Source organism: Hyperolius riggenbachi, chromosome 1 (assembly GCF_040937935.1).
Source record: "Hyperolius riggenbachi isolate aHypRig1 chromosome 1, aHypRig1.pri, whole genome shotgun sequence".
NCBI lineage: Eukaryota > Metazoa > Chordata > Amphibia > Anura > Hyperoliidae > Hyperolius > Hyperolius riggenbachi.
Genome location: NC_090646.1, coordinates 242286001 through 242308633, shown reverse-complemented (window position 1 = coordinate 242308633; position 22633 = coordinate 242286001). Strand labels below are relative to the sequence as shown.

At 45.0% G+C, this 22633-nt stretch overlaps 1 protein-coding gene across 1 annotated transcript in view; it reads left to right on the top strand.

Annotated features, from left to right (window-relative positions):
• RAP1GDS1 (Rap1 GTPase-GDP dissociation stimulator 1) overlaps positions 1-22633 on the top strand; it is a 160363-nt gene continuing 137730 nt past the window's right edge. Inside the window, exon 1 of the mRNA XM_068232203.1 lies at positions 1-214. Within this exon, the coding sequence (XP_068088304.1) occupies positions 211-214 (4 nt within the window). The 5' untranslated portion in view covers positions 1-210. The remainder of the gene's footprint in view (positions 215-22633) is intronic.

Genomic DNA, 22633 nt, shown 5'->3' with positions numbered 1-22633 from the left:
CTCCCTCCTCTCTCCTCTGAGCCCGGAGCCTGGGAGCGCGCCTGCTCTCGCGGTGTCTGGAGAGTCAGAGCTGGGTGTCGGACTGTCGGGAGGGCTCCACCACCGTTTACACGAGCAGCAGGACAGAAGATCCCCTACGACGGTCACGTGACCGGCAGCGACCGTCCAGTATAGAGGACTGATACGGAAACCCGAGCACACAGCATCAGCATGGGTGAGTGAGGGAGACCAGCAGGGTGAATGATCCACACCTAGCAGCGGCTGTGTGCGGGGTTATCATGCAGTCCAGCCCCGCCGGTGCAGCCATCCTCACGTCCCATATAGATATGTGTGTGCGACATCACGCGCAACTATCCCTGCCCTGCTGCTATACAATAACCGCATCACAGGGTGATAGCCTGACCCCAGTCCTTCCAGCCTGTCACTGTCGTTGTTGTATGATGGCAAGTGACCTGCAGCTGCACGGAGGTGGCTCCCACCATTGAGGGGGGGGGGGGGGGGGCGCGTTTGCTGCTAGCTCCTATTGATCTGCCATGCAGTGATCATGTATTCAGGATGTGCCTATCTCTGACACCCCCCACTTCACACTGACAGCCATCAGCTCCATTCCATACTGCCAGCTCCTTTGCATGAGCAGTCTGTTGGGGAAGTTGGGCAGCAGAAATCCCTTGCTGTAGATTATGTCTACATGTCATCACAGATGTGTGTGTGCCCTATTTTCAATGCTGATTGCTGGGGCACTAAGTTCATTCAGTTTGATGGATCTAGCTGATGCATATTACAAGAGATTATTTTATAATCTCTTGGATAATACACATACCTAACAGGACAGAGATACCCCTGCCTGTACATTAGTGATCCTAATGTCTGGCTCCTTTGCTTCGGGTTGGGTCCTATTTTTCCGGATCTTCATATGCTGTTAGTCTGACAGATGGGGACCATCTGACTACGTACAGCAGAGCACTGATATGACCAACTGTACTACAATCGCAGTACATTTTTATATTTTTGCTGTTCCACCTTTTGGCTTACTTTCCACACAGATGGTTTCCTCAGTGTATAGATGTTGCATTTTAATGCCCCACAACTGGTTTTGTATGAAATCTTCATTGATTCCAGTGTAGCGGTATACACATGTATTTCACAACATCACGTTTGATGGCGTTGAACAAACCCTGCGTGTAGCGTCTGTGAAGGGATAAATAACCAGCAGTGCATTAAAATGCAGCCATATACCTCGATTGAAAATGGCTGATGCTTTTGCATCCGGTTATTTGGGCATTTTGGTGCAATTTTTTGTTTCGCCCAGAATTCAGTGCGCATCAGTTAAACTGCCAATTATCAGGCATTAAAATGGCAGATTTAGATGCCTGAAAAATAGTATTACCCATACAAAAAGTGCCTGAAAAACAACTGGACAAATGCAGTACACACTTTTACAGGCGTTTGTCATTTCTGCTGTTATTAGCTAATTTCATTACTGGTGACTGACTAGTGCTGATATTTATATGTATGTATGTGATTTGTTTTTTTTTGGGGGGGGGGGGGGGCGTGGGGTTAGTTTTTCTTTTTTTTTCCCCCATCTCTGTTTGTTTTGAATGCAGAATTAATGTGATTTGTTTGTGTTCTGATCCATATGTTTTTCCAAAGTTATTAACATATTTTAGTTTCACTTTGCTGACTAACTGGGCCATGTTCATCTCTGAAAAGTGTGTATGTCACAATAAATGCAAGAGCACGTTTTGAATTGAATTGTTCTGTAGAAACATCAGTTCATGGTTTCAAGCCTTCTGCAGTACTGGTGCTGCATTTCAGCACTGAGGAATTGGACAGAGTAGGAGCTGCTGCTTACAGTATTGAGAAAATGAGTAGACCAAGTGATTGGCTAGATTAAATTGAATTGCTGAGTAAGGATTACATGAGGAAGAGGACCCTCAAATGGGCCTACCATACCTTTACTGCTAGCATTATCTCTTCTTAAAGGGAACCTGATGTGAGAGGGATATGAAGACTGACATATTTATTTAATTTTAAACAATAATTTTTCTCCTGAGGAACATTCTGGTCTAAAGTGATTGATAAAGACAGATGCAATTAACATTAAAAGAAAAATATTTTTAATGGCCCTTGTTCAGATAAATCAGCGCCTTACTCCCACCTCCCATACCAAAACAGTACTTTTAGTAAAAATCCCTTCTTACTTCTATGCAGTTCTCTGTTATTTATTTTATTACTTTCATGTAGTTTAGCCTCTGCACTCTGGAAGTGGAAGACTGTAGAAGGACATTGCTGTTTTTCTGTTTTTTTATTTTACAAGTGTTGTCTCCCATCTTGTCAATGAAGGAGAGACTGGGAGGCTGTGTTTTTATAAGGGAGACCAGAAAACCAGGTGGAAGAAGGGGCTGGAGGCTATACAGAGCATTATAAGTAAGGCCTAGTACACACAGGCAGTAGTCACTTCTGATTCCATATCATTAGAGGCCTTTTTCTGCAAGGTGGCAGGGCTACACGCTGGAACCCAGCTGATATGGGGCCCCGGTAAATCTGATTATACAGAAGACCTGCTGGGCATTCACATTGGCAATGACAAGTTGGGATAGCTGGAAGGGTAGAGTGTCAGCTTCCTGGCCAGGACCTTTTTTTTTTTTTTTTTTTTTCTTCAAAAAGCAGATACCATCTTAATATAGCTTTAAAGTAAACCTGAGACAGATGAAAAGAAAAGTATTATACATACCTGGGTCTTCCTCCAGCCCACTTCAGGCTAATCAGTCCCTCACTATCATCCTCCGCCACCTGGATCTTCTGCTATGGGTCCCGGGAATTTGGCCAGTCGGGTGCACTGACTGGCTCCAACTGGCCGAACAACGGAGACCCATAGCGGAAGATCCAGGCAGCGGAGGAGGGTGGCGAGGGACCGATTAGCCTGAAGTGGGCTGGAGGAAGACCCAGGTATGTATAATTTTTTTTTTCATCTGTCTCAGGTACACTTTAAAATTCCTAAGCTTTGGCAGTGATGAAATACTTTTTATGTTACATATTTTCAATCAACAATATTGTTATATGCAAATTACAGGAGTTGGAGTCAGTAAAATCATAAACTGAGGAGTTGGAGTCAGAGGCATCTTTCCAGCACAGTTATTAGTTATACATAGTTACTGTATTATTATTTACAGTAGCAGGAAAAAGTACCCTTTGGAATTATATGGATTTCTGCACACATTGGTCATAAAATGTGATCTGATCTTCATCTAAGTCACAATAATAGACAATCACAGTCTAATACCACACAAATAATTTAATGTTTCCATGTTTTTATTGAACACGCCGTGTAAACATTCACAGTGCAGGTGGAAAAAGTATGTGAACCCTTAGGTAATGACATCACAGAAGGCTAAGTGGGGTGTCAGCCAGCTGGAGTCCAATCAATAAGATTGGATGTGTTGGTTACAGCTATATACACATACACAGCAAAAATGTAACAATTACTCCACATATGAGTGCAGCAATCACCCCCAAATAAGAATTGCAATAATTGCCCCACAGTGCAACAAATTAACCCCAAAATGAAATGCAGCAATTACACCACATCAAATGAATCACCTCACATTAGAATGGCAACCATTACCCCACAGTGCAACAAATTACCCCAAAAATGAAATGCAGCAATTACCCCACCTCATATTAGAATGGCAACAATTACCCCACAGTGCAGCAATCACCCCACATTAGAATGGCAACAATTACCCCACAGTGCGGCAATCTATCCAAATATGAAATGCAACAATTACCCGACAGTGTAGCAACTCCCCCACATAAGAATGGAAACAATTACCCCACATTGTAGCAATCACCTCCTATAAGAATGCCAACAATTACCCCCACAGAGCAGCAATCATTGGTGTCAGTGGACTTTGAATGGGCATCTTCCCCAAATGCCATAAAGTAATTTGTTCATTAAATTAAATAAAAATGACTGGGGATTAGATACATATGTTTCTTCTGGTGTCAGCTTCTGCATTTAGATGTAACACTATAGGTGGGAATTACATTTCCAGACAGAGCTTGGGTGTACTAGACATGTGTGAAGTGTCAGCGATGCCACTGAGAACCACAATGATGAGTGCAACATTCCAGAGCCAACCCCTGCACTACTCCTTGTGCACAGTGCGGGTTGTGGGTTAGTAGGTAGGCCGCATCCTGGCTGGGAGTGAGAATGGACTGCAGGTGAATGGGCATTAGTGACTGCCTTCAACACAGCACATGCCGGGTTATCTCCCCCTCAAAAAATATACGGTGCTTGGTGCCCATTGCTGCTCAGCAGACGAGGGGGGGAACATACCGTTGTCACTGCCTCTGTCTTCTTCTTTTCTTCTCCTCCATGCTGCTTCGCTCATCTTGTAAACGCTGTCTCTTCCGCTCAAGGCTCGTCTCCTTCACACTTGGTGCACACTTGCCCGCTCTCCGCCTTCTGTTTGAAGCATGTTGGACACGTAAGCAGTCCAATAGGAGAGCTGGGAGATGCCCTGTGGATCAGATCAATCCCCCGGACACATCAGTAGAGCAGCGGGGCTATTTTGTCCCACGAAAATGGTGAAGCAGGACTATTTTGTCCCGCAAAAATGCCACGGAATCCCTGAAGGGGTCTCGCGGAACTCTAGGGTTTCGCGGAACCCCGGTTGAGAATAGCTGGTCTAATGTAATAAATTCTAACATACACTTTTAGGCCTCATTCCCACTATATGGGTGGCTGGATAGTGTACTGGTTAAGGGCTCTGCCTCTGACACAGGAGACCAAGGTTTGAATCTCGGCTCTGCCTGTTCAGTAAGCCAGCATCTATTCAGTAGGAGATCTTGGGCAAGTCTCCCTAACACTGCTACTACCTATAGAGAGCGTCCTAGTGGCTGCAGCTCTGGCGCTTTGAGTCCACCAGGAGAAAAGCACAATATAAATGTTCTGTGTTTGTTTGTATATGCGCTGCCGTGCGCATTTCAGCTGCGCATATAGTGTGCGACACGCAAGAACGGCAGAAGTGAATAGACAGCACTTCTGCTGTTCCCACCATATGTGCTGCGCAGCAGTGCGATGCGCTATTGCACTGCTGCATGCATTTTTAGTAAATCGCAGCACTGTAGTGAATAGTATAAGTGGTGCAGATGGTATGCGATCGTATTCGTTGCATTCTGATCGCACATCCATCTGCGCAAAATGATGTGAACGAGACCTAAAAATGAAAAAGCTATATCTTTTTACAGAAACAGAATGCTTACTTAAATGGAACCTAAAGAGTGAGCTTTATGGAGGCTGATATATATTATTTTAAACACAAGTTGCCTGGCAGTCCTGCTAAGCCTCTACCTCTAATAATTTTAGCTATAGACCCGGAAAAAGCAGGCAGCAGGCATGGGCACTTGAATTCAGAATTCAAATGAAGTCTAATGACTTCAGGTGTGACCACAGGCAACTTACCCAGAAGTCTTCGGGGACATCTGCATTCCATTACGCGTCATAGGCGTAATGAAAGCCGCATTCCATAACTCACTACCGCGTTTCCTCTTTCAAGCCGGAAGGAGGAAACGTGGTAGTGAGGCATGGAACGTGGATGGCGCCGACCAGGTAGCCACGGCCACAGGGCTTCGACTCTCTTACTTTTTCTCCTCTTCCCCTGGTCCCCAGCCGAATTCGACATCTGGTGACCTCCTATGGCTCCCCCACACCATCGGCTGCATGGACAGCTCCCCGGACTCGCACAGTAACACCACGTGGATCCCCCGGGACTCAGCTGACCTGCAGAAGACCCGCTGGGACTCCCATCGGCTGTCCGGCTTCATCAACTGATCTGCAGGAAGGAGGGATGACGCGCAGGTTTCGCCGGGACACCTCCAGCTGAACGGTGCTCCTCTTCAGCTGGGGGGAATCCAGATGCAGCCTCCCCAGCTGCCGCTGCCCTGGACTGTCTGCTGTCATGACGTAGGAAATGCCAAAGACAGGTGACCGCCATGAGACTGCGGGGCTGACCCATCATTTAGGGCTATTGCCACTCACCGCCCTCCACTACTAGCTTCACTGGTTTCGGCGCCAGACTTGTTCTAGGGCAGCACCACTGCTATTACCTCCACTAATGCCACTACAACTGCTGCTGAATGCTAACCGTAGCAAAACGGTCCGTTCCTTTCTTTTTTTTGGTCTCAGGCCGCAAACCCACCTCGCTGGACTAGGCCGCAAGCCAAGAGCTGGATTTCTGAGCGCAGCCACAAGGAACTTCCAGCCATACCACCAGTCAGCAGGTCACTGCTGCGGCACCAAGACTCACCTTTCTCTCTCTGCACTTTTTTTCTCCCACGGACATAACACAGGCATCCGAAGCGCTGCAGAGCAGTTGAGCGCCGCAAATGTGTGGCAGCTCTGCTCACATAGCACGCGGATAGCCCCCACTAGATCCGTCTACACTATACATATGCCTACTCTATGTATGTAATGTTTATTCTACTATATCATCCCCGACCCTGAATGTGCCAAAAATAATTCTGGGTACAACCTCTGTTGTACTTGGCAAATGATTCTGATTCATAGCAACAGAATGTGTCGCAGACCTGTAGGCTAACAATGTGCCTGTACAGTCCTGGTCCCGAGCTGTCACCTCAGGGATCGAGTCCCGATCCCTGCTGGGTGGCATTCTTGTATGTGTACAAGTTCTGGAATGCCCACTTTCAGGATGAACCAACTTATATAACCCCCTTCACCTACAAATACAAATACAAATGCACAGGTAGTTAATGTGCATACCATGAGAAGCAAATGGGGACAAAGGGGCTAATCTATTAAGACAATTACCAGGAAAAGTGGAACAAAAATGGACCACAAGCAACTAATCAGATTTCCTGAATCCTGTATGAAGCAAACATAGAGCAGTTATCCAAGTTCATTTTTTGGCCTTGCTAAATCCTACAGAGTGAAATGGGTGACATAGATAGGAAACTGTACTTGGAGATGGGGGGGGGATGTGAACAGTTGCAAGACTCCCTAGCGATGGCACATGGTAAGATGTGTGTATGGGAATTCAGACCCTACACATTAGCCATTTTTTTTAAAGAGAACCCGAGGTGTGTTTAAAGAATGTTATCTGCATACAGAGGCTGGATCTGCCTATACAGCCCAGCCTCTGTTGCTATCCCAAACCCCACTAAGGTCCCCCTGCACTCTGCAATCTCTCATAAATCACAGCCATGCTGTGAGGCTTTGTTTACATCTGTAGTGTCAGTCTCAGCTGCTCCCCCGCCTCCTGCATAGCTCCGGTCCCTGCCCCTGTCCCTTCCCTCCAATCAGCAGGGAGGGAAGGGATGCAGGCGGGACCGGAGTTCTGCAGGAGGCGGGGAGAGCAGCAGACTGACACTATAGAGATAAACACAGCCAGCTCTGACAAGCTGTTTGTCAGCAGCGTGGCTGTGATTTATGAGGGATTGCAGAGTGCAGGGGGACCTTAGGGGGGTTTGGGATAGCAACAGAGGCTGGGCTGTATAGGCAGATCCAGCCTCTGTATGCAGATAATATTCTTCAAACCCACCTCGGGTTCTCTTTAACAATCACCTGGTTTATTATTTCAGGAAGCACACAATATTTGAGCTGTAGCTTAAAGGGAACCTGGAGTGAGAGGGCCATGGAGTCTGACATATACGGCATGTCCTTTTAAACTAAGCCAGTTGCCTGGCAGTCCTGCTGATCATTCTGTCATCAATAGTGTGTAAATCACCCCTCTGAAACCAGTATGCAGCTCATCTGTCAGAAGCTTCTAATCTGAATGCTTGCTCAGGGTCTATGGCTAAAGGTATTATAGGCAGAGGATCAGCAGGACAGCCAGGCAGTGTGTATTATTTAACATTAAATATGTCAGCCTCCATATCCATCTCACTTAATGTTCCCTTTAAAAGTGCCAGATCACATTTTAAATTAAATTGAGGCATTGAAAGTGTGTTCTATTTAAATCCAAAAAACATGGAAACCTGCCTATTTGAGATAGATTGCAGCTTACAATACACAGTGTGTGATGCTGGAGGCTGCCAGTGTCTGAGGTTTATACCTGGTATTTGACAAGTGATGTAATATCAGCTAATGGAGGAGCTTCTATAAACACAAACATGCTCTGCTATTGAGTGCCTGCACTGGAAGAAAGCCGTTTGTGCTGGACTGGGGCTTCACTGTTAGTCACAGCTAAGACTGTCACACAGTGATGGACCTGATTGATTGTGGGCAGATTCCATCACATTGACTGAATATGCTGGAAGTCTGCTGCTTCCCCTTACGTTGAGTAATGTTCATTTGATTTCTAGGGAAAAACTGATAGGTATTTCAAATGAATGGTGGGTTTCCCACATCATATTGTATACATTATTGGCTAGTAGTGGGTTTAATCTGTTCTGATCAAATGTATGCCAAAACTCTGATTGTAATTCAAGGTGCATTGTGGTGCATCAGCCAGTATTCCCACATCTGTGTTTCTATCCAGAATGTGTGTGGCAGACTTTAAAATAATCATTACTGATTCTTGTGTACAGTGTAGTGACACACAGTGCCGCTACATTCAGACCTACATTATTTTGTTGTAGTCACATTGGAACACAGAGAGGATCTTGTTGTCATGGGTTACTGCACTCTGCAGACAGTTATTAAACCAGCTATGGATGCCTGCATGTGATAATTCCTGCACTTTCACTCCATGTTAGTAATCCTCAGACTGCAGTAGAGTAGTGCTGACGAATTGCTCTGTCACAATGTAAGGCCAGATTATGGAAAACTGTATACTCACCTTCGGTAGTTTTCCTTTCCTGGTGTTTCCCATGTCAGCATACGTATGGGCAAAGCCCCACCTCCTTTGCCCTAGTAGGACGTCCTTAGATATTAAATAGCCTAGACTAGCCCCATGCCATCATTCTAAGTAACTAGAACGAGCCGACAGCATAGGGCGGGCCCGTATGCTGACATGGGAAACACCAGGAAAGGAAAACTACCGAAGGTGAGTATACAGTTTTCCATATTCCCTGGTGTTTACCATGTCAGCATACGTATGGGCAATAACTAGACAGACCATGGGTGGGTATGCTGCTAATCACCCAATTTAATTCATACAAAAACATAATACATCCTTAAATAGCATTACTGACAGCAGAGGAAATAATAGCTTTCCCAAAATTAACAGAAGAAAGGGCTGCAAAGTCAATACAATAATGCTTAAGAAAAGTATGGTTAGAGGCCCAATTGCCTGCCTTACACACAGTTAATAAAGAAACTTTACTGTAAGCTGCCCATGAGGAGGACACACTCCTTGTAGAGTGGGCAATAATGTCCTGTGGAGGCTCTAAGCCTTTAGACTTATATGCCTTTTGGATCGAGTTCACAACCCAACTTGCAATAGTTCTTCTTGTGGCCGCCTTTCCCTTCCTGTGACCAGAAGGGATTATAAAAAGGCGATCTGAGTCCCGGAAGTCTTTGGTAGCCTCCAAATATGCCCTGACTAGGGAAGGAATGTCCAAGGGATGCAAAGACTCCGGATTTTCCTGTAGTCTGAAGCTTGGAAGAGTCCATTCCTGATTTATGTGTCTAACTGAGGCTACTTTTGGAAGAAAAGATTGCACAGGATAAAGTACTAACCTGTCGTCATAGAACACTAAAAAGGGCTCCTTACATGACAGGGCTTGTAATTCAGACATCCTTCGTCCCGATGTAATTGCAATCAGAAATGCTGTCTTATATGTTAAATTTCTTAATGAAGCAGAATGATTTTGCCACTCTGAGGAAGATGTCATGACATCCAAAACTAATGGAAGGTCCCATTTGGGGAATCTTGGCTTAACTGGTGGCTTCAGCTTAATTGCTGCTTTAAAGAACTGTCTAATCAAGGGCTTCTCTGCCCACACAACTCCTGAGATTGAGGAAATTGCTGAAACTTGCCTCTTTAACGTAGAATATGCCAGGGGCAATTCCAGTCCGTTCTGTAAGAAAGCCAACAGATTGCATACATTAAAGTCATTGACGTTAAAATTTCGTTGAATGGAAAATTCTGTAAATTTCCTCCATATTCTGTCATAGGAAGCTACTGTGGATGGTCTTTTGGCTTTTAACAATGTAGACACTACCTCAGGGGAACAACCTTCCGCTAACAGCCTAGCCCTCTCAAATTCCACCCCATTAGATGTAAAGACCGAGGGTTCTGATGGAACACCATTCCCTGCGATAGCAGGTTGGGCAGATCCGGAAGGGGAATGGGATCCTGGGTACTCATCTGCAGTAACAGCGGAAACCAGGGCCTTGCCGGCCACCAGGGTATCACTGCTAACACTGTCAATTTTGGGTGACTCAGCTTCTGAAGAAATTTGAAAATCAAAGGAGTTGGTGGAAAGGCGTACGCCCTCTTGAAACGCCACACTTGAGTTAAGGCATCCATGCCCAACGCCTTCCGGTCCAGACCCCTCGAGAAGTAAAGGGGTACCTTGTTGTTCTTTGCCGAGGCAAATAAGTCGATCTGAGGCATACCCCATGTCCGCACTAACTGCTGGAAAGCTCTCGGATGCAGGGACCACTCGTTGTTGTCTACCTGGTTCCTTGACAGGAAATCCGCCTGCAGATTCTGTGACCCCGGGAGATACACTGCTGATAGATCCAGAAAGTTGTTTTGAGCCAACTCCATAGTCTGAGACATCTCCTTCATCAGAGACATACTGTGAGTTCCCCCTTGTCTTTTCAGGTACGATACAGCCGAGACATTGTCCCCTTTCACTAATACTGGTTTCCCTTTTAGATAAGGTAAGAAATGTTCCAGCGCCAGATAAACTGCTCTCAACTCTAAGATGTTGGAAACTACCTTCATGCGTTGGCTCTAGACACCCTGGATATACATGTCGTGATAAACAGCACCCCAGCCTAACTGACTGGCATCTGTCGTCACTATGGCCCAATGCGGTTGTTGCAGAGGCCTGGATCGACCTAAATTGTCCCGATTCAACCACCATCTGAGAGATTTCTTCACCTTGCATGGAAGCCAAATTGCTTGACCCAGATCCACCTTGTTCCATTGCTTTAGGAAGTTGATCTGAAACTGGCGCAGATTCCAATGGGCCCAGCACACCATTGGTATCATAGAAGACATTATTCCGATCACTGACAGACATTTTCTGGCTGCAACATAGCGATGCTTGAGAAGCTCTATCAACAAAAACTTTAGGGAAACTATCTTCTCCTCTGGAAGAGAGATTGAATTCTGCACCGTGTCCAGAATTGCCCCTAAGAAGAGCATCCTCTGGGTGGGAACCAATTGGCTCTTTTTGGGATTCACTATCCACCCGAACTCCTGAAGAGTGTTGACTAACAATTTTTGATGTTCCAATAGGACTGACCGTGAGGAGGCCAGGAGAATGATGTCGTCCAAATAGTGAAGGACGCGTATTTCCTGTAACCGAACAAACGAGATCACGGCTAGCAAAACCTTCGAAAAAGTGCGGGGCGATGTTGCAAGGCCAAAAGGAAGGCAAACGAACTGAAGGTGAAGATGACCGACCGCAAAACGAAGATACTTCTGCATCGAACGATGGACTGGCACATGGAAATACGCGTCCTTCAGATCTATTGAACACATCCAATCTCCTGGCTGGATAGACATAACGACTGAAGTGAGTGTCTCCATCTTGAACTTTGGCACCTGAACAAATTTGTTTAGTCGCTTTAAGTCTAACACTGGCCTGAGCTCTCCTGACTTCTTTTTTACCAGGAATATCTGAGAATAGAAGCCCAGACCTCTTCCTGAAGGGGGTACCTGACACACTGCCTCTTTCTTCAACAGGTCTGACACATAATCCACCAGAACTAGTTGTTTCTCCACCGAGCTTGGTATTCTCGTAGACTTGAATACCGGAAGAACAGGATACTTCATAAAGTCCCAACGATGGCCCTCTGAAATTGTGGCTACTATCCAACGGTTGCGAATGTTCCCCGTCCAGATATCCTTGAAATGGGTCAGCCTCGCTCCCACCGGTATACCTTGGACGGGCCTTACTTCAAAAGGACTTAGTCGAATCACCTGCCGGCTGAGCGCCCTTCTGCCTACCAGATCTTGAATTCTGCTGGGGATTTCGCCAATTTCTTCTAAACTCCTTTCCTGGACGGTAAGCCCTTGACTCCGTAAACTTGCCATAAGACTGCCTTCTCACCTGAGGGTACCTCTGCTTCCTGAACTTCCTGTCCTGGGGCAACAGGCCCGATCTACCCCCAGTCACACGGGAGATGGCTGCGTCCATCTTGGGCCCAACCAAGTTCTTTCCATCAAAAGGAATTTTGGCCCAGGATTGTTTAGAGGATGGATCAGCGGCCCAAGGCTTGAGCCAGAGCGCCCTCCTGGCCATAACAGAATAGAGCATAGATCTAGCAGTAGACCTTAAGGTATCCACGCTAGCAGTTCCGACAAACTCAGAAGCGAGATCTAACTCCTCAAGAGCAACCGTGATATCTTCCACATTTGCACCGGACTTGACTCCCCTCTGAATATTTTCAATCCAGACTTTTAAGGCCTTTGCCACCGAGGTCAGGGTGATAGCTATCCTTGCAGCCTCTCCCGAAGCTAGATAAGATCTTCTCAAATCTTGATCGATCTGACGATCTAAAACGTCTCTGAACAAGATAGAATCCTCCAGAGGCAACGTGACATTCCTAACCATTCTCATTAGGGAAGCATCCACCACTGGACTGGTCTGGATTAAGGCTTCATCTTCCAAGTCTAATGGGTACATCTTTTGGACCTTATTTTTAAAAGAAGGCTTCTTAACCGTCTTGTCCCACTCTTCCTTAATCATTTCTCTGATTTCCTCCATCAGTGGAAAGGAAACTTTAATCTTACTTAAACCCTTATAGTATCTCCTTTTCTTGACCACCGGAGATGAGACCTCATCATCCCATTCAATGGCCTCCTTGACTCTTGACACAAAGGTAGGGACCAGAGAAAAATCAAATCCTCCATCCTCAGATTCGGCATCAGAACTGAAAGAATCCTCTACTACAACCCTCCTGCCAGAGGGGCCTGGTTGCGGAGACTGTTGTTTTAATGATAGCTCAGAGACCGTACCCTTGACCACTTGCTTTATCAATGACGACACTTCCCGGTCCTCTCTCGCAATGTCCATATGACAAAGTTCACATACTTTCTTATTAGGAAGCGACACTCTACCGCAGATCCAACACTCATTTTTGTTTGGTTTTATTGGTACAGATGAATTAGGAATATCCACAGGATTTTGCAAAGCTGCCTGATTCCCAGGTATGGATGCATCCAGGAATGATCCAGGTCTTGTTTCTGGTGACCCCGATCTGGACCGGGAATGGGACCGACTTATTGACCGACTTCTACTCCTGGAAGGAGATTTTGGATGAGACTTGCGACTTTTATCTTGCTTCTTATCTTGGGAAGATTTATACGATGACCGATCACTCTGACCAGCAGCCCCTAGGCGCTTAGACTCTGACTTCTTTCCCTCGCTCCTGTCAAAATAGACAGAAGCGTATAAGTGACGCTACAGCTTTAAGACATCTTCAGGCTTTTATACACAAATACTCACCACCCTTACCTATTTAATGCTGAACTCGAACTCGAGCCAGAGTACTCTCCTGACCTTTTCCCCATTATAGCAGCTAAAAAAGAGCAGTACTGGAATTACCAATTGCTCACAGGATAAACACATATCCATACCATCTGTATAGATATGCACTATTTGCACAGAGAAGCAAACAAAGAACCCACCTGCCGACAGTCCCAGCAGCCAATACTCCACCCGTTGGGAAGACCAAACGCCGCTAGGCGGAAGGAAATACCCCCTAATATACCTCCCCTAAAGGAAATTGAACAGACGCCGCGCTCTGCCCTGCCAAGCACTTCCGCCCACAGCGCACAAACAGGAAGTCCTCGTGCGCGCGCGCGACCCACCGACAAACTGCCGGGGAATTGGAACAGAAGGAGCGCACAATCCTACCTCGTAACCTGAGCCGGAACCTCAGCAAAAGGTAATACAAACGCGGAAGACGCCAATCCGCTACTTCCAGCCGCTCAGAAAGGGGAACAGAGAGAGGGATATGCCGCGGGGACATGCCGCAGGGAACAAAAAATGCCAAAAATTGCCGGAAAAGCTGCGGGGAAGCCCAATATCCTTTAGATATGAGGGCCACAGGATTTAAAGCAAAAATGTCCCAGAGAGTACTTAGAGAGGGACTCCTATACCCTATAGGAGCATTTAGCTACCTAGGATAAGGACATCAGCAGAAGCCCAACTGCTGGAGCCCGCATATATGCGGAGGTAAGGGAATATCCAAGGATCCTGCTGGAGGCGAGGACAAAAAAGAGAATGATGGCATGGGGCTAGTCTAGGCTATTTAATATCTAAGGACGTCCTACTAGGGCAAAGGAGGTGGGGCTTTGCCCATACGTATGCTGACATGGTAAACACCAGGGAAAAACAGTCTGTGGTCATTAGATGCAGAGCAGAGAATGTAATGCAGGCCATACATGGGATGATCTGCTCTTACTTTTGATGGTAAAGGTAGGATTTAGTAGTGTTTGCTACTTATTTACCTGAAACATAAGTACTTCTGTGCAACAAGATGGGAGAGCTTTAAAGGGAATCTGAAGTGATAATGAATTGTATGTGTAGTACAGATAAGAAATAGATCATTAATAGCAAAGAAACAAGTAATATATTGTTTCCTGTGCGGAAGAGTTAAGAAACTTCAGTTATCTATGCAAAAGAGCTTATCTGAGCTCCACAGCCAAATTGGTCTGGTTGCTGATTTCTGGAGCACTATACATCAAAGAACTAGTGACAGACAGCTTCAGATAAGGGTAAGAAAGAAGAGAAGTTCAAAGGGTCATTATCTCTGCAAACCAAACTCTGTATTTTAAACTATAAGACAGAGCAAACTGCAAATATAGCAATATGATGCAATGCTATAAAACGCTATAGAACTAAAAATAAAAATATGAGACTAATTTCTTTGCTACTAATGTTCTATTCATTATCCGTACTACACATACAATTCATTATATCGTAAGGTTTTTTTTTTTTTTTCACTTCAGTGTCACTTTAAAGGCTGTTGTAAGTCTCCGTATTTTTCCTATGTCTCCCTTGACCCCACAGGCCCAGCAGTATATAGCGCAGTGCATTTGGGAATGGGATTTAAAGGGGCACTACGGCGAAACATTTAAAATATGTGCAAACATAGACAAATAAGAAGTACGTTTTTTCCAGAGTAAAATGAGCCATAAATTACTTTTCTCCTATGTTGCTGTCACTTACAGTAGGCAGTAGAAATCTGACATAAGTGACAGGTTTTGGACTAGTCTATCTCTTCATAGGGGATTTTCAGCAAGGCTTTTATTCTTTATAAAGATCTTCCCTAAAAAGGATTTATACAAAGATGCTGGCCGCCTTCCCTACTCGCTACACAGTTTTTTGGCAGTTGGACAGAGCAACTGCCATTCACTAAGTGCTTTTGAAAATAAATATATCCCTGAGAATCCCCTATAAAGAGATGGACTAGTCCAAAACCTGTCACTTCTGTCAGATTTCTAAAACCTACTGTAAGTGACAGCAACATAGTAGAAAAGTAATTTATGGCTCATTTTACTCTAGAAAAAATGTACTTATTTGTATATGTTTGTACAGATTTTAAATTTTACAGTTTTTCGCTGTAGTGCCCCTTTAAGCTGTAGGGAACATTTTCAGCTTCTGCTTTTGCTGTATGAGTACTAACTGGCACCTAGGACAACTAAAGTGAGAAGACTATGGCTGCCATGTTTATTTCCTTTTAAACAATACTAGTTGCCTGGCAGCCCTGCTGGTCTGTTTGGCTGCAGAAGTGTCTGAATAACACCAGAAACAAGCATGCAGCTATTCTGTCAGATCTGGCAATGATGTCAGAAACGCCTGATCTGCTGCTTATTCAGGGTCTATGGCTAACGGTATTAGAGGCAGAGGGTCAGCAGGGCTGCCAGGCAACAGGTATTGCTTAAAAGGAAATAAACATGGCAGCTTTCTTATACCTCTCTTCAGTTTAATTAGTCACACAGTGTCAGGGAAACCAGGATACCGAACAGTGAGTTTGTCCTCATCACATATGACATCATGGAGCCAACCTCCAAATGTATTTATTTTTTTACTTACATTTTTATTAGAACAGGTTCAGCAGTTATATACAATCATTTCCAATAAACAAATGAAGTTAGCGATATTGAGGTACGAGTCATATTATTATGAGTACAATTTCAACCTCCAAATTTAGACCACATTCTTGTGTATGGAATTTATTTATAAACTTATATTAAAGGAATACTTAAGTCAGCAAAAAAAAAAATGACTTCTACTCGGGGCTCTCCTCAGCCCCCTGCAGCTGAACAGTGCCCTCGCCGTGTCCCCCCGATGCACCTGGACTCGCCGGCGGGCACTTCCGGTTTGGCCGTCACCGGCCGACAGGCTGGGAACGCGGCTGATTATCCGCGTCTAGCATTATAGAGGGCGCTATTGCGGCCGGGAACACGGCTAATCAACCGCGTTCCCAGCCTGTCGGCCGATGACGGCCAAACCGGAAGTGCCCGCCGGCGAGTCCAGGCGCATCGGAGGGACACGGCGAGGGCACGGTTCAGCTGCAGCGGCTGAGGAGAGCCCCGGGTGAGTAGAAGTCTTTTTTTTTTTTGCTAACTTAAGTATTCCTTTAAGTAACATTTTTTTGTAAAGCTCTTTATAGAGACTCTAATAAAAAGTTCAGCCTTATTTCTTCTATCCTATAAGTTCCTATACCTGTTCTAATGTGGTCTGGATTACTGCAGCTTTTTCTAGTTGCACTTTCTCTGTAATATATCTAATCTTCTTTTCTTTGTCAAGCTTTGTCGACCCAGAGAGGATTGCACTTCCTCTGCTGTGATAGGGAGAAGTTATGCATACCGCCTCCACGCCCCCTGCAGGCTTTGTGTGTGTGCTTTGTTTATCCCTCACAGACAGGTCTCTGCTCCCAATTTCAGCTTGTCTGAGGGGGAAGGGAGCTGAGAGACTGAGAATCCCTGACTGGAGTTCACTATGTATTAAAAACTTGTAGTATAATGTAAAATGCACGCACACACACACACACCACTTCCTGGTTAGCGGCCATGTTTTTTGTTTGTAAACACTGCCGAAAACTGGCGATTAACATCCAGGATCATGGCAGGGAGCGGTGGAAATGGCAAAGAGGGATCCAGGAGATCACAGTGACTCGATTGGTATGTTTTTTTTATTGTACAAATCGGACAGTACAGATTCTCTTTAATCAAAATTTCAGGGACTGTGAGGCTGCAGGTGAGTAGTCTGTTTCTAAATTGCTGCCCTCCAGGTCTTATGAGAGGGATCACTCTGGCCCTCATCGTGTCTAGCACGCCGCGCCCCCCCAACTACTGCACATGACACCATTGCACAGGACACATAAGTGGACAGCCTGGTCTTTTAGGAGTTCAGAACTTTTTGCTCTGCCCTCTGTATTAATCTGAGGGAAGAGAGCGAGATGCTCCAGAAGGTAAGGAATCCTTATCAGAGGGAGAATCATTTTATTTTATTTATTTATTTATTGTATTTATAAAGCGCCACCATATTACGCATCGCTGATCATTTCAAGATACAGATATCCTGGGTAAATAACAGCCTCTGTAGCAGCCTGTAAACTTGCTGTCATTGCACAGATAGTAGTGGAAATATCTGAGAAATCACAGATATAAAGAATGTAGCCATTCATGTTTCAGATGAGAATATACCTATTATTTAAAAAAATAATATCCAGAATTTAAGTACTCTTTAAGGTTACTGTTATGAACAGGACTGTGGAGTCATTACGAAAATCATCCAAATCTAGACATCTCGGTTTATCAAACCATTGACTCCAGGTACCCAGAAATTACTCTGGCTCTTCAACTCCACAGCCTTGATTATGAAGTATAGATTGCAGGTCTTGCTTATTTATCTTTAAGCATTTAGTTGCTGGTTATAAGTGACTACAAGAGGTCTAGCCGCTTTGCAACTGCTGCCTGCATTTCAGGAGGGTTTTCCTTTTGGCCATTTTTTTTTTGTCCTGTAGATCTAGTTGTCATCTGTTAATGATAACCTATCAAGAATCAAGCATGAGTATGGTGATTCCAGTGTGTCGTTAAGAGATCAGATGTACAAGCCCATTGTGCCACTACTTGCTGCCCTGTTGTGTGCTGTGCAGTTGTCTCCTCCATAAAAATAGAACAAGTCACAAGCCCGTAAGCTACTGGCACGTCTGTACCGAACTCTCCTCGGAGGGATTGAGTCCCAATCCCCGCAGTGTGTGTGTGTGTGTGTGTGTGTGTGTGTGTGTGTGTGTGTGTGTGTGTGTGTGTGTGTGTGTGTGTGTGTGTGTGTGTGTGTGTGTGTGTGTGTGTGTGTGTGTGTGTGTGTGTGTGTGTTTATGAGTTAGAGGAATGCCTGATTCAAACCATCCAAAGTTTCCATAAGGAGAAAAAAATGGATTGTTACCTCAGTAGATAATTCAGAGGCTCCCCAGATCCTCCTGGTGACTACCGTTCCAGTGCTGGGTCCCTTTTTTAAGTATGCTTACCTGAGGAAAATGTATCCCCGTGGCGCTCCTGGATAGTGCTTATGTGGCATGAACTAATTCCCGCAGGGCGACCGCTTTGCGGTATTCGTTTATTGACCCTGCATAGTTTGGCGTGCGAAAGCAAATGCATATTTGCATGAGCATTGCCTCATGAGTAGCCAATTGAGCCAGATTTGCAGAGCCAGACTTGCTAGGGTTAAAACTTGGTGTTAGAGCACGCATACATTTTCCTCAGGTAACCCTTTTTAAGTATATCCAACAAGTGTTTATACTCTTGTGGCCACGCACCCATGGGGTATGAACGTGACTATGCTACACATGTCTGAGTGTGGTCTGTGCATGCCCAATAGCACTAAGCCACTTGTGCCGCGGCTTTGTCCTGTTTACTTTTTTTTTTCTTCCCTCATAGGTTTGCTATAAGCCAGTGTTATCCTGATGTGCACACGCTGGATTCTCAGCAGGGGCGGTCAGTATCGGCTACCTATGCCGAGTTTAAGCTAGCATGTGTACGAGGCTTTGGATTTTGTAGCAGCAGGTTTCAGAATCGGTTTGCAAACACAGTTTGCATTTTTATTTTTGCTTTTTACCATATTAGAAATATCCCCTATAACCTTTGAAACAAGTCACTTTTGAGTACGGTAACTGATTTTTTCTTCTACTAATAAAGGACAGCAGTACTCTACCCACCCTATCAGAATCTTGATAAACACAGATTACATCATTATCCCTTTAATCTCCTATTTCAAGATTGAAAGAGAGGACATATAACATCTGTTGGTCTGTGTGAAAGGATACCATTCTTTCCCACTAGGCTGATGGATATGTCAAGGCATAAGGGGACACAGGCATAAGATGGCCAAGGAGTGATTCAGCTGTTATCATGTCTGTGGGTTCTCTCAAGCAATATTTGGCAGACTGCTTTAGGAAATGATGAAACAGGCAATTTAGAAACCCTGTTTCAATTGTTATTGTTCTACTTCCCTAATAAGGCTGTGCTAGGAATATACTCTCCCTTCCTTCTTTCTTAATTGAAGTGCTGTGAAAAGTTTGTGCCTGTGAGAAAACTGGATTGTAAGGAAAGTTTTTAATGTGTGATTGTACTTTGGAGTGTTTCCTCGCTATCCAGTTCCACTCTGCACACTTTCGACAGCTAATCGGCATAGCAAGGTGCCATGACAGGAGTGAGCTTTGGGATATGAGCAGCTTTTACTTTAAAATAGGCTGTGACAGCCTTCCCTGTCATAATTCATATGCATCATTGGAGATGGTGGCTATTGCATCTGTTGCTCTGGTTGTGCTTGATGTGGTAAACAATCGGTGTCTACCTAATATCAGTTACCACCTTTGCCACATTGTACCATTAGATATCTGATCAGATACCAGAGATTTCAGCTACATTCACAGTAGTGCGTTGCAATTTCATAAGGGCAGGGCTGTGGAGTTGAGGAGTTGGAGCTATTTTGGGTACTTGTAGTCAGTGGTTTCATAAACTGAGGAATCTGAGTTGGAGTCGGATAATATTTGTACCGACTCCACAGCCCTGCATAAGGTCATCTTATTGCAGAAAATCGCACTGCAATAGTAAGTTTTATGCAACGTTCACAGTGCATGCATCTCGTTGGAATCCAACGTGCTACAGTCCCCAGTGAGCTTCATGCAGTGTGTTACCGCATAATGTGTGCGTTAGAGGCAGTGAAAAATAATTTTCTTTGACTGTTTGCTTCACTGTTTGCAACCTAAAGTGCGCATAACGCGTGGTGCGACTTTTTTGTTCCTTTGCGTTTCTGTTTTTACAGGGAACGCAATGCAGCTTGTGATTGTACTCTTTTATCTAAAGCGGGCCATACACTATTCAGTTATCACCTGATTTTTTTCAGTTGATCTAAATTACAATCTTTGTTTAAAGGAATGCTTAAAGTGGACCCAAATAAAAATACAAGATTTCAGAAATAAAATATATTTACTAAATTATAATGATAAATAGCAGCCTTTTTTTTCAGCTGCATGATGACAAATATAAAATATTTTACATTTATTGGAGGAACCCCTCCCTTACTTTTATATTGCCGGGATTTTTCCGGCAAACTGGTGGAGGAGAAAAAAAACAAAACACAGGTTGCTACTGATGATGTCACAGGGGAGGTGATCGCAGCTTGTGTGAGATTTCACATAGACGATGCCCTTGTGAGGGAGGGTAGCTGATGACAAACACACCCATGATCTAAAACCTGCTACTAAGCTCAGAAGTAATTGTTGCCACCTGTATAACCCTAGTTATGAAAAGAGAAGGGTGAAAAGCAAACACTGAAATGCTCATAGGCTTAACCACTTGAGGACTGCAGGGCTAAACCCCCCTAGTGACCAGGCCATTTTTAGCAAAATTGGCCACTGCAGCTTTAAGGCCATGCTGCAGGGCCGCACAACTCAGCACAGAAGTGATTTCCCCCCCCCCCCTTTTCTCCCCACCAACAGAGCTCTCTGTTGGTGGGGTCTGATCGCTCCCCCCATGTTTATTTTTTTTAAATAAATATTATTGTTTGTTTTTTTTCTTTAAAAACCCCTGTTTCTTTACATTTCTTCCCTCCCTCCCTCCCCACAGCTAGCCAATTATGGCGATCGGCTGTCATAGGCTTCTGCCTATGAGAGCCGATCGCTCTCTTGTCCCCCATGGGGACAGCCGTGTCACACGGCTGTTCCCAGTGCAGCACTGCTGCTCATCGCAGCGCTGCACCTAGTAAATAGACAGCGTGATCGCCGTCTAACAGTCTCCCGAGCGTCAATAGCCGCTCGGAGACTGAAGGCGGGGCGGAGCTCCGCCCTCCGAGCATGAGATGCGCGCGCACCATGCGCGCGATCTCATGCAAAACAGAGCCCCAGGACTTTACGCCAATTGGCGTTAGGCGGTCCTGGGGCTGCCGCCGCGGCCACGCCCACTGGCGTGACGCGGGCGGCAGAAGGTTAAAGGAGTGTTTTATTTATCTTTGTATGTGTCAGAGTGGTGCAACTAAATATTTTGAATTAAAAACATTTTTGGTCCGCTTTAAGTCAAAAAATAAGAGTTTAATCTACCTGGATCTTCTTGCAGCCCCCTGGAGTCGTCCTGTGTCCAGGATGTCCTCCTGATTGCTCCGGCTAGCAGAGGCGACCCCCGCAAAGCTGGCCTGTTGACGCCAGTCGCCGGCTACTGTGCATGCGTGGCCCCGAGCTGCGTGCTGGAAGCGTTATACATCATGCGCAGTATGCGAAAATTGCTACTGAGCAGAGCACTCCCGTCACCGGGCGAGTGATAAGGGTGCGCAGAAGCCGGTGCCTGGCGGCAACGGGACAGCTTTGTGGTGGTCGCTGCTGCTGGCTGGAGGGGACCAGAAGGACGGCGTGAGCACAAGACTCTAGTGGGCTGCAAGAAGCCCCACCCAGGTAAGGTAACTTTTTTTTTTTTTTTTTTTACCAAAGCATTCCTTTAAAGGGCTAAAATCATTCGAAAGATAGATCTGCAATGTTGGTTTTTAGTCAGTTGTAAAATAATTGGTCATAATATTGATTTCAATATCAGTTGTCATTTAGATTGTAATATCAATTAAAAAGAGAGTCGAGTGATAATTGAATGTACGGACAGCTTAATATCCCTCTTAACACTGCAGTCACAATTATTATTATTATTATTATTATTAATAATTGTATTTATAAAGCGCCAACATATTACGCAGCGCTGGACAATAAATATATACAATGATACAAGGATGACATACATAGGGTTATACACATAGAACAAAGTTATACATGCAAATTGTACAAAATACATGATCATGCAATATGGGCTGGTTAGGTAGGCCCAGTAATACAAGTACAGGCTGTCATAGGACAGGAGCACATGATCCTGTAGATTACACTAGGGAGTGGAGGACCCTGCCAGAGGCTTACAATCTAAAGGGAGGGGTGGAAACACTGGGTGGGGCTGTTAAATATTCCTTAGAAAGTTACTGTGTGGTAGGAGGTGGGGAGGCC